General features: G+C 34.7%; 1 protein-coding gene across 1 annotated transcript in view; it reads right to left on the reverse strand.

The window, feature by feature from the left end:
- The window catches only part of AP-2mu (adaptor protein complex 2, mu subunit), a 60,173-nt gene that overhangs the window by 148 nt on the left and 47,624 nt on the right, over positions 1-12,401 (reverse strand). Inside the window, exons 9-12 of the mRNA XM_068379175.1 lie at positions 7,770-7,905; positions 7,523-7,620; positions 5,177-5,288; positions 1-440 (exon numbers count right to left, since the gene is read on the reverse strand). The exon at positions 1-440 is cut by the window's left edge and continues 148 nt beyond it. Coding sequence (XP_068235276.1) covers positions 306-440; positions 5,177-5,288; positions 7,523-7,620; positions 7,770-7,905 — 481 coding nt within the window. The 3' untranslated portion in view covers positions 1-305. The remainder of the gene's footprint in view (positions 441-5,176; positions 5,289-7,522; positions 7,621-7,769; positions 7,906-12,401) is intronic.

The following is a 12,401-nucleotide window of genomic DNA, read 5'->3' on the forward strand; positions in this document are numbered from 1 at the left end:
AGTGAGATAAAAAGGTCACTCTTGTATGGGGAATGTTACAATATTTTTACCTACCAAAAGAAAGTTCTAGTTCTAGATAAATAAAAAATCCATCTTATACCCTCTCCATCAAATATATTCCTTCATTATTTCTTAATAAATTGCCTATATCTGCTAATAATTTACATCTAACATTTTCACAGTACTGTACTCCAATAAACTGTAACAATATTTGAGGCTACCTGAAATTTTTACCCAAACTGATATTCCTGGTGGGCCTACAGAGCCAATCATCTTTTGAATAATTTTTTTTAAGAGTTTCGTGGTTAACATCTGGTCTCGTAGAGTCCCGAGCGGCCGATGTAGCGAACCCATTTGATTACGTCGTGGTCAGAATAGTTGAGCTTCGACTCGAACACCTTCAAGTAGCGGACCTTGAAGCCAGATGGGGCAAACGGCACCTTTAGAAGAGGAAAAGCAATAAAACCTGTTAATTAATAACATATCATGACAATGGATATGAAAAAAAGTAATGGTTTCATGACTATCTAACTTTACTCACAGCATGCATTTTTTTTTTACATGGTTTTCACCAGTACTGTACTATTAACACACAAAATACAAGCCAATTTACCTTCTCTGATCACTAATGCAAAAAAAGGATCACAACACCTGAATGACATAACGCAACACATTTATACAAAACAAAAGCTACAAATATCACAGTTAAGCTACTTCATCTGGGGAAAAACGTGTGAATGGAGAGTAACAATTTATTCCATGCCACATTCACCATTAAATTTCTATTTCAAATTCTTTAGAAAACATCCTTGACATTACATACACAAGGAACAGTGCTACTGTAGCAGAAACTTTTTTTTTTTTTTCATGAAACTTTCGACAGATGTGCAATAATAAACTTGATTTAGAAAAAAAATAGCATGAACTTTAATACCTTAGGAAATTTAGCTGTCCATCAATGTTTGACATTTTTCATTCACTTTACAATACCTGTACAGCCAAGACTGTTAAAGGATTTGCTTTCAAATGAAAAGCTTTTTGTATAGCTTTAATCAGTTAGTGGTCTCAATTTCCAAGGCAATTTATGCTGAATTAAAATTCCAAAATATTCTATGTTCCTTTAGTTTGACAAAAAAAAAAAAAAAAAAAAAAAAATCTAAGATACCCTGGTTCAGAAAAGTTAATTTTACAAGAATATCAAGTGTATGTCTGTAGCATTTCCAATTTTTTTCTTCAAAATATATTTCATTTCTCAAATCTCTAGTATTAACACAAATGACTTAAGAAAGCCCATTGGAGTACACATATCTGAACAGTACTTTTTATGATATACAAGTATCAAACCTCATATGCAATTAATATTCCCTTAAAACTTTAAAAAGTCTCTTGCCATTACTGAAACTTCATGAAAGTCTCATAATATTTCAGAAAACCTACATCATATGAAATCTAAAATTAAACTTGCAAATCAAATAAGACTTACGGTTTATTCAGAATCTTATAATAAACATATTTATAATAGTTTCAAAATAATAGAACTTCCTTTTTAAACCATACGATGTCTCACTTTCTCCTTACAATTCCCATGTTTACCAATGACATGAATCTTTAATTTACATGATCTTTTTATGAAAATCCCTACTTTAGTTCAGGTAATGTATTAAAAACTAGAGGGGCACTCGGTAGAGCACAGACCTCCGCAGCAGCTATTTCTCGAGATTTTGCTCGATCGTGACCTTGACCTTGAACCTTAACATGTATTTATTGGCGTGGATTTTCACACACTCAAATAAGAACTAAGTTAAATGTCTCTGTGACAAGGACGTCCAAACTTATGGCTGATTAAGTGATATGGACGTTTTGCTCGTCCATGCCCTTGACCTTTGACCTTTTAAAATTTAATAATTTCCAGCTCTTTACACAACAGTTTAAAATCCCTGCAAGTTTCATTACTTTATGATTAAAATTGTGGCCTTATGGTTGATGACCGGAATTTGACCTTTGGCTCGACTTTGACCATGGACTCAACCTTGGACTTTGACCTGAACATACATTAATTTATGTGGATTTTCATACACTCAAATAGGAACCAAGTTTGAAGTCTATGTGGCAACGATGTCTAAACTTATGGTTGATTATGTGAATTGTATTTTGATTGACCATAACCTTGGCCTTCCAAAATTTAATCATTTCCAGCTCTTTACTAATACTAAAGTATTAGCTTACATTTTGGAAGAGTATTCAATACTATGCAGTATATACATACACATGTGTATATGACAAAAAAAATAGTCAACACACCAATAGGAGTTTCAGTTTTTAATTAAAAATCATTTATCCACCCCAAATCTAATATTGTATAAAAAAAAATTCATATAGTGTACAGCATATCTGAAAAGCTAATCTGAAAAAAAAAAATGTTAAATGCATCTTTCACAACAGTCAAAGCAGCTTTTGTTCTATACTGTTCTAACGAACCACTAATAAATAAAAAGAGGAATTTTCAACATCAAACATCTACAACATCGTTAGTTTACAGGCATAACAAATTAATACACCATTTCATGTACTTACACATTATATCTCTCTGCAAAACTAGCATTAGTTAACAGTACTGAATATAAAACAGTAGAAATACAAAGTCTTCCTAACAGACAAAGAACTTGATAAATAATCTAAATATTTGTATCTTTTAACAACTCTATTTGATTCAGCACTATGTTTTATCAACAAAAGCACACAAAAATTATTTAGCGACTAACTTCTTATTTCTTACCGGTGATATGCCACAAATTTTCAGGATAAGAAACTGCTACGAAAGGATTAGCTCTGTGGAATTCTTACTTATCCTGCGAAAACTACACTTGCTTACTACCATAACACCCTAAATTTGTCATGAATGAATTCTACCATTTTGAGAAAAACAAACATGAAGAGTTGAAGGACTTGTCACCTACCACCTGAAGTCATAAAATAAAAGTTTATCTAGCGTGTTTTAAAATTAATGTATAATTCAATTATTTATACTCTATAGCTGGACCACAAGGCGTTGACACATATCAATAGGTCAAACCAATTTAAAAAACTCAAAAGCAGAAGTAAACTAACTCTAACATGGCAATATAATCCTTGGGTAATAAATCACCACAATTATATCACAAATCCGCAGACACTGATAACTAACTAATGTTTAGTTTGTAATGTCTACTATTTTCTATTTCCAACTCAACCAGGCACCTTAACCTATATATCAAAATAAGAATGAGAAATAAAAAAGGGTTTAAACCTACATTTGCAGGTGTATAGAATGCATAACCTATGAAAATAAATGTGATCTAATAACTAGCTAACAAATCAATGTGTAGTTTAAGATTCATTTTACATAATATAGTCTCTAATGTGACTGGAAACTATTTGCAGCCCTAAAACAGTAAAAACAAGCTTTGGACAATGCAGCCAATCCACATACTTCCATACATTTTAACACATACCATGTCCAGAAGAATCCATTATCAACGCAATGAGTTCAATCTCAAAGCGAGACATATTTTTTGAGACTGAATACAATGTACTGTATTGTATTTTCATGGCGTGGAGATTGTCTAAAAGCCAATAGCATTAGTTACATTTTATTACAGACTGCATGCCTGATTCCAAATAAATGAGTGAGTTTTGATGAAGATCTTAAGTATGACAAATAAGAATGAGAACAGAAAGAAAAGACAGGTGAGGGTTGCCAGATGCATAGGTAATTTAGTAATTCTACCTGGGTAAGTGACGACACTAACACTATGCTTCCAATGAAGGACTTTGCATAAGCCATTCACAATCAAATGTAAGCAGAGTGACACTACAAATTCTGGCCTACTATCAATTAAAGAAGAATATCAAACCAAGGTTGATCAACTTTAAATGTGCTACTAATAGCTCTACTTTGCCCTACAGGTAACCCAAGTTTCTCAGCATTATCTGATAATAAGGGAGGAATATGTCTATGGTATTACATCCCAGTAAACCAAGATTTTTTTTTTTTTTGTATAGTTAGGATCTTTTGTATAGTAGCCCAATATATTCGCATTTCTACTTGGCTTCCTAGTTCATTTTTAGCATGTTCTAGCACTTCAACAGGAAGTAATAATGTCCCAATCTGTTGACTTGACAGGAAATACAGTAAGAGAAAATTTTGAGTGTCTTCTTTGAGATCTTACAAGCTACAAACTGAGATCAAATTAAATTTGATGGGATGAAAATTAGCATCACTGCAAACATCTTTGTTTCCTCATTATATTTTATTTTGCAATTGGTGAGACCTTGGGGCTGTGATTGAAGCAACTTTTTTTACTTAATCGTAAGACTAACAGTAAACTGATATACTGTAGATATAATGAGTAAATCTGTAGTTAACTATCTTGAGAAAGTAGACAATTGCGCTCCCAATTTGACTAACAACCCAAAGAACTAATGAATTTTAATTCCTCCGCTTTTGGCCTAAAAATCCAAACTAGTAACAGTATTAACAGCATGTTCAACACTACATCAAACTACCTGGTAGTTCATATAAACACTCCAGTTCCATTAATGACATAACCTCTCTGCATAGATTAACGGAACACTTGAAACCATTTACAAAGTGAAATGGCTACCATACCAAGCAATCAGTCCTCTTCTGTATCTTGCTATTGATAATAAAGATTGACTGCCAAATTCTTGCAAAGTTTCTCTATTGTTCTCTCATCCATTTAAAGATTTATTGAAAAATATTAAAAATGGCACCAAGAACTAATCAATCTGTCATATGAATTAATTCTACAAGCAATAAAAAATACATGTACTGAAGAGAATAAAAATTCTGACATATTCCTAACCATTTTCCATAAGTTTGTTGTACTAATCAGGCAAATACCCGAATTAAACATAATTCACCGGGGGGGGAGGGAGAGAGAGAGAGAGAGAGAGAGAGAGAGAGAGAGAGAGAGAGAGAGAGAGAGAGAGAGAGAGAGAGAGAGAGAGAGAGAGAGAGAGCACACCTAAAATAAATCTTGGGTTAGTATAGACAATAAGAACGTTGAAGATATTTCTAGTGGTATTGCAAAAGATACTGTATTACTCTATGCATGAAAGCTAAATTCATTGACAATAAAAGTGAAAAATAAATAATTCATACAATCTCCCTTACCTCAAAGTTCATGGAAATAGGTGGCCTGGTCCATTTCTTCTTAGTGTCAGTTTGCAAGAGTTCAATTTCAGCTGAAATCTGAGATTCCTTCATACCACCCATACGCTTGATCCTGGCAACAAGAAAAACTTATGCACTGACCAAACAGAATAATAAATAAAATTAACATCATACTGTAAACTGTAAAATAATATCATATACCTACTTGGTACCGAATATCATAACCGAGTACGTTTTTACTCATTTCCTTCAAACCCCTCACCTATCCCAAGGGCAAGACAAGAGAATGCTGTTACTTGCTTATAAAATTACTGTTTTCAGACATTTCATCAGCTAATATTTTACTTTTATTTGATCGACAGTAACCACATTCTGTATATCCACCCACATAAACAATATGCTTGCTTTTCTGTACACTACATCACAAAAAAGGGTCACATTTGCTTCCATTCCAGTGATCCAGTTAATGTGATTCATGTAACTGGACATTGAAGGTGATTATTTTATGACTACTGAATATGCTTTGTTTCAATAGTGAATTGGAGATTTTGGATGAAGACTGGAACAATGAAGAAACAATTTTCATTAAAATCATTTTTTTTAATCCTCCTCCTCGATCCATATAAGATTTTCTTATGCAAGAGGTCCCCCCTATAACACACAGCACGTACCTGCTCTACGCAGCGAGCAAACTTTACTGCCACTTGGATTGGTGTCTATACACATACAAAAAAAGGTCCTCATTAAAAATGACAGTGCAGGAAGAGTAGAACTGAAGGAAATTGAAATCCACATATGTTATATTAATTCAAACATTGCCAGTCTTCATATATCCAACAAATTATTGGGATTATATTTTCCTACTATATCTTACATCACCTTACTTCATAAGTAAAAGACAACCAAATCTCTCTCTCTAATTACTTGCCTTGGTCTCTTATTTTCCATATGTGTTTAGCAAGTAATATGCCAAATAGTGCAAGATATTTCACCTTTACTGATGGCATTTGAATACAAGCTTTTAAATTGAGTATGGGAAGTACGTGCATAGCAGTATTTTACTTTCCTTAAAGATTACTTGAGTGCCTTTACAGGAAAAGATTCAAGTCTTGCATGGATAATTCTCCCAGACAGTACCTATTATTTATTTCAAGAAAGCTACAGATTACTTGGTAATTAAATCCACCTGCAGACAGATTTTTGGTGATCAATCTATTCTGAAGAAGTGTTTTAATTTTCATTCTACCTTGTTTTGAGTATTGTTCTCCTGTCTGATCTTCTGCTGCAGATTCTCATCTTAATTTGTTGGACAGAAACTTACTGTCTATTAAATTTCTTATTCCTGATCTAGATATTAATCTTTGGCAACATCATTCAATTAGTTCATTGTTCATTATGCATGTTGCATAAGATTTTTCATAACTGTGACCATCCTGTACATTCAGAGCTTCGTGGACAATTCCATCGTTGTTTGTAATATTAGGCAGGCAGTTAATTCTAACTGCCAGGCCTTCTCCATCATGAGCTTCAATACAACGCAGTATTCTAGAAGTTTTATTCCAGCTGTGACCAAGTTGTGGAATGATCTTCCTAATCGGGTAGTTGAATCAGTAGAACTTCAAAAGTTCAAACTTGCAGCAAATGTTTTTATGTTGAACAGGCTGACTATGAGATCATGGTGAGGGGTAGATGAAGATGGTTTGGGCCTGCTCTTCACGCTCCCCAAGAGAGATTAGTTCACCAAACTTTCAATTGGGCTCCACAAGACACTAGAAGAGTTGGAAGACCCAGGCCTACATGGCTGAGGACTATGTGAAATAGATGATGAATGTAGTATTGATTTAAAAGTTCAAGATAGAGATGACTGGCGAAATCTAACAGAGGCCCTTTGCATCAATAGGAGGAGGAGGAGATGATGATGAAGTACTTAACAGATGAATTGTATAAACATAAACCAATTGAAATCTTTACTACAGAAGCAATTCTCTAGGTATCGGAGATTAGGGGTTAAGCATTTAATGAGGCATAACATGAGGTTGGTACTCAAAGGGTTGATACTGTACAGTATACCAAACTAGATACTCTGATATTCTCACTTCTTGTTGATCTACCACTAAAAATCATACATATACTTTTCAAGTTAACAAAATTTCAGGAACAATGGCTCTGGGAATACAAAATGTAACTGGTAATTTTAGGACCCTTGGTATTTACAGTCTGGTTAAATTACCTAGTATACAGTAATAAGGATCTGACACAAAACACTTTACATGAAGAACTTACACACTATAATTTAAAAGCAACAGATATTTTAAAAACTACGAAATATAAGAGGATTGAACTTACTTCCACACAATGGCATTTTCAGAGGCTTTGTACTTGGCCTTCCCCTTCATACAAATAAGTTGGACTCCAGACGTGTTGAGTGGTGTTGGAATTCGCACCTATGTGATGAAATTAAGTTAATTTAATTAACAGAGACATCACACTAAAATTCCTTTCCGTCTTCCCACAGCATACTTTTCCAATAACTACTGCTCAAATAACTTACAGTCACAAACTAAACTTTAAAAAAAATTTCCCATTTACTTACCTCAATTTTCTGAGCAAGTAGTGAAGGCTTGAAGTTGCTCTTAATGACAACTTTTACTTCCATTTTGGTACGACCAACCTCCCGGACCAAAGGAATCACACGGAATGGCAGAGAGATGTCCTTTGTCGTACGGTACCTGTTGGCACACGGAGAATTTCGTACTACTCTATACACTGAGTGCTATTCAAGCAAAGCAAGAAGTAATGTGCTGGGACAGCAATAAAAACTAATTGTACCTATAGTCAACGCATTTAAGAATTATCATTCGGCTACACCCTCATCCTCCCTACCCAATTTGCAACCTCTGTCTAACCCATGCAGCTATCTCTCAATAATACTCATATGGCTGGAAGAGCTGTCCTTATCGTGAGTCAGAGTTGGATAGTCATGCAAGTTTCATACCCTCATGCATTGAGAGGGGGAAGGATTATGTCCAAGTACTATCCATAACCCTATGTTTGGTAGGCCAGCGGGAACAGTCAGACTCGTCAGCCAAGCTAAGAATGTCGCGTTGAATATCAAGTATTTCTATAATAGGGACAAAGGTTGAAGGCTGACATAGAGTCAACTGGTAGTTTAACTATTGTACAGATAACTGGAAACAATGCAAACATTCAAATATAATTCAAGAAGACTATATTGCACTGTGGTAAAAAAGACATTCCTCTTGAACATTTGTTTGAGACATTTTTAACTGAACTGAGACAATCAGACAGCAGCAATGATGAACTTGATAAGCATGAGGACTAAATACAAGGCTTGAATAAAGAAGATTATGTAAAAGTAATAAAAAAATTTCAAAATAAAAAACTTGAAAAAAAATTAAAAATAGTTTTAAATATTTTTATCTGGCCTTGCTCAAGGTGGCCATATGTTACCTTAAATCCAAAGTTAATAAACTGCTTTATTGCTTATAGTCAGACTATAACCACCATCAATAGCAATAGGTAACACCAGCACCACCATTTTCAGTAGCAATAACTCTCCTGTTCTTCCACATCTCTTTATGGCTAGGTGGGGGTTATAACGTCTGAGGTAGAAAGGGAAGGGGTAGGGGTCAGCTACTAATTAGGCACTGTCTTCTCTCTATACATATTTCATGGTGGGTGGAGGGTAGGGGGTTGCTTTGCTCTAGAGTGTACCAGTTCTCCCTGGAATGAGTGAGTTGTAGTGGTCATTGATGAACAGAAAGAAAGAGAGAGAGAGAATCACTATTTGTGTTGTCGTGACAAGGACATTTTCAGAAGCATGTTGATAGAACATTGTACAAATAACAGTACCAATTGACAGGTCCTAGAGTCTCCTTTAGATATCGAATGAAAAACATTTCGCTGTTATCAGTGTCAAAGCCAAGCAGCAACTAAATATCGTCCAAGAGTGCGGTACGATAATGTCATGCATTATTTACAGTGCCAAGAGAAGGGGGTTTGGCCGAGTGATATTCTTAAAATGCAAAACCAAAAGTTCCTAACTTTTATGTTTCTTGATACTGTACAACATTCATTTTATTGCAGTACTTATCATGCAAAAGATAAACACTTATTCTACATGCAAAAGTAAATTTGCATTTCATTACCAAACCATCTGTAAACCTTCTGGGAATAATTGAATTCCGATACTATATTTTTTCATTTCTATACAATACTCACCTGATGTTCATATCGCTTCTTCTCTTGAAGCTTGATTTACCAACATTTACAGACAAGATTTTTTTTTTTTAAATTTCCCATTTCTCTCTTAAATAGAGACATACCTCTAGTAAAGTAGAGTAATGAGAAACTTGTGGTTAATGGTAAGAAGCAAATTGCCAGGGGCTCTTTGTTATCCAAGTCGAAACTATTCCCTATCCTCTAAACATCAAAAGTCAGTGAGGGGGAGGATGGGCATGTATATGAACATTAGGCGAGCGTAGAAATAAATTTTATCATCAAAATTCCATTTATTTCATATCATTGATTCCCACTCATTCAAGGTGGGGGGGGGGGGCACCAGTGAAGGGAAAGAGATAAGTCATTTATAGAATTAAAATATAGAATATTGTATGAAAATTTTACTCAATTGGTCTACATTAATGGTAGCAAATCATCTCAAAATACAGTTTGAAATAAGGGACTCCAGATGGCTTTTCTAAAGATATTTAAAATCTGGGACCAAGATTGTCTCTAAATTATACATTATTTTGAAGTATAACTCAATATTACCCTAACATCATGCAACCAAACTAGAATTTTGGTAACAAATTATGAATTAACTGTAGAATCTATAACCCAGCAATCTTGGTAAGTAACCCAGATTCTTCAAGACCACATTTAGCAAACGCCAACTTGGTATGCCTATGAGCCATCACTAAAACTCTTAACAAAAAATAGATTTCTGCAGAAGTTAGGAGATGTAGCTGTACTTCTAACAACATGGACCTTAACTTTCAAGGTTTTGTATTAGATTTGGATTCAATTCTTAGTGAACTTCTAAATGATATTGAACTCCTCTTACAGAGGAAAATCTTTTTTCTGATGAAATTTCTATATTTATTCCCAGAGGAGATTTGAAAAACTTACAATAGACTTAATCAAGTCTTGCAATCATTTTCTCCTTTGAAGAAAAAACAAAGACAAAATCATATGATCCACAAAGCCAACCTTAAAGATATTTCTTGTAGGATATTAGACATTTAGCTGAAGCCAATGGCAATAGGAAAAGTATTTAAGCCTTGAAATCTGTTAAGTGAAAGCCAATGCCAATAGGAAAAGTATTTAAGCCTTGAAATCTGTAAAACCACATCCAGATACCAAAGAATAGATTGGACTACTGGAAGCCTTTCAATAATAAAAGCTCTAAATTCATATGCTATAGTACCTGAAATGGAGAGATCTAATTCCAGAATTAAGCATTAATCCATATCCCTAAATAGCTGATATTGAAAGTCTCTTTTCATACAAAGGAAAACTTAAAAGATTTAACAATATCCAGGCTAGTTCTAGACACAGATACATTCTTAGACAGGCACAACTAAAACATTCGGGTGTCTTTGATACAGAACAGTGGTAGACTGTCTTTCGGAACCTATAAAAGGCAACCCTTTGTTTCTGATAATACAATAAAGAACCTCCATGTGGTTAGATAAAGCATGGAATTTGAAATTAGACTGGAGGTCTGAGCAGGTTGATGTGCGCAGCAACCTTATCAGACCCTCAGAAAACAGGAGGCCATAGACCTGTGCACTATTCCCTTTGTGGCCAGAACCGGGTCATTAGAGCAATGGTTCTGTTTGCAGAGATCCAGAACTAGTTTCCCATCTGCTGAATCATGGTAAACTAAGGGGATGCGTAGATCTAGATTTGACCAGTCTTGTAGCAGGGACTTTACTTTCCATACCTAAGGAATCCAGAACAGGAGAACAAAAACACTTCATCCTTGGTTAGCAAAGTTGTAAACGTGTCTACAAACAGACTACAGCACAATCCCAAATTTCTAAATACACTGAAGGATATAGCAACCATTTGTTTAGAAGAATCTACTCTTTCTGCATAGCTTACCTGCTACGACGTTTGATTTTCTCAGAAAAAAAAAAAAAAAAAAAAACTGGGGAACAAGGATTATTCCTCTAAAATCTGTCCTAAATCACAGCATCTCCAGTATTTGAATTGTTCAGGCAAGGGGAACTTTTACCACTTTGGTTCTGGATGTAGCCTAATGCTGTCGTATTGCCTGAAAATACACAGCATGGTCTTCCCTACCATCAATAGTTCCTGGTCATGAAGTTTTGAATATTGCTATAAGCTCTAACCAATTGATATGTGGAGTTGATAGATTAAAATAATCAAGTTACTCCTCAACCATCCTATGAAGCATCTGCAAACCGATAAAAATCTGGGATTTTCATATCCAAGAAACTCCCTGAGCTAACTGCCTGCTATCATCCTACTAACTTAGCAGTTGAAGTTGGGTTTTCATCACTTAAATTGAGATTGTGTCTAGATTGGATATTCTGTTCCAATGTACATCAAGATGAAATTTGAAAACCCTTATCTTTGGGTATCCTATCGGAATGAATTCAATCAAGGCAGCCATGGTCCTTTGTAGTCTCGTCCACACTCGAAATAATGCAGGCTTCAACATTTTACACTTTTGCAACAAAATAAAAATCTGAATCATCTACCACAGAAAACCCTGCTATTATTATTCCCAAATATAGAATACGAGTCAGCGCAAGACGACTTCAAATTGATCAGATCTCCATCAATCCAAAATCCAGATCTCCAGTTAATCCAAAAACCTGAATGACCACACCACTAGAAAACAAATCCTTTCCCATCACTCAAAAGTAGTCAACCACGCAGGTATAAAAAAATTTTTAACTCCATAAATCTTGACCATATTGAGATGACAACCCATCCTGGTGGACACAAGAGGTTGCCCTGAGACTGCAAAACAGGCACTTGAATTGTAAACCTTTAACCATTGAAAAAACAACAGAATTCCATCTAAGTGAGATAAGTTGGAATGAGAAAATATCCATCTCAAAGGTCTAAAGAAAACATAAAACCCCCAGCACTGTTAAAAGTAAGCCCATCAAAAATATTTGAGAACAGAAAACTTGTGGGCCAAGACATCTAGAACTAAACTCCAATG

Source organism: Palaemon carinicauda, chromosome 8 (assembly GCF_036898095.1).
Source record: "Palaemon carinicauda isolate YSFRI2023 chromosome 8, ASM3689809v2, whole genome shotgun sequence".
Taxonomy (NCBI): Eukaryota; Metazoa; Arthropoda; class Malacostraca; order Decapoda; family Palaemonidae; genus Palaemon; species Palaemon carinicauda.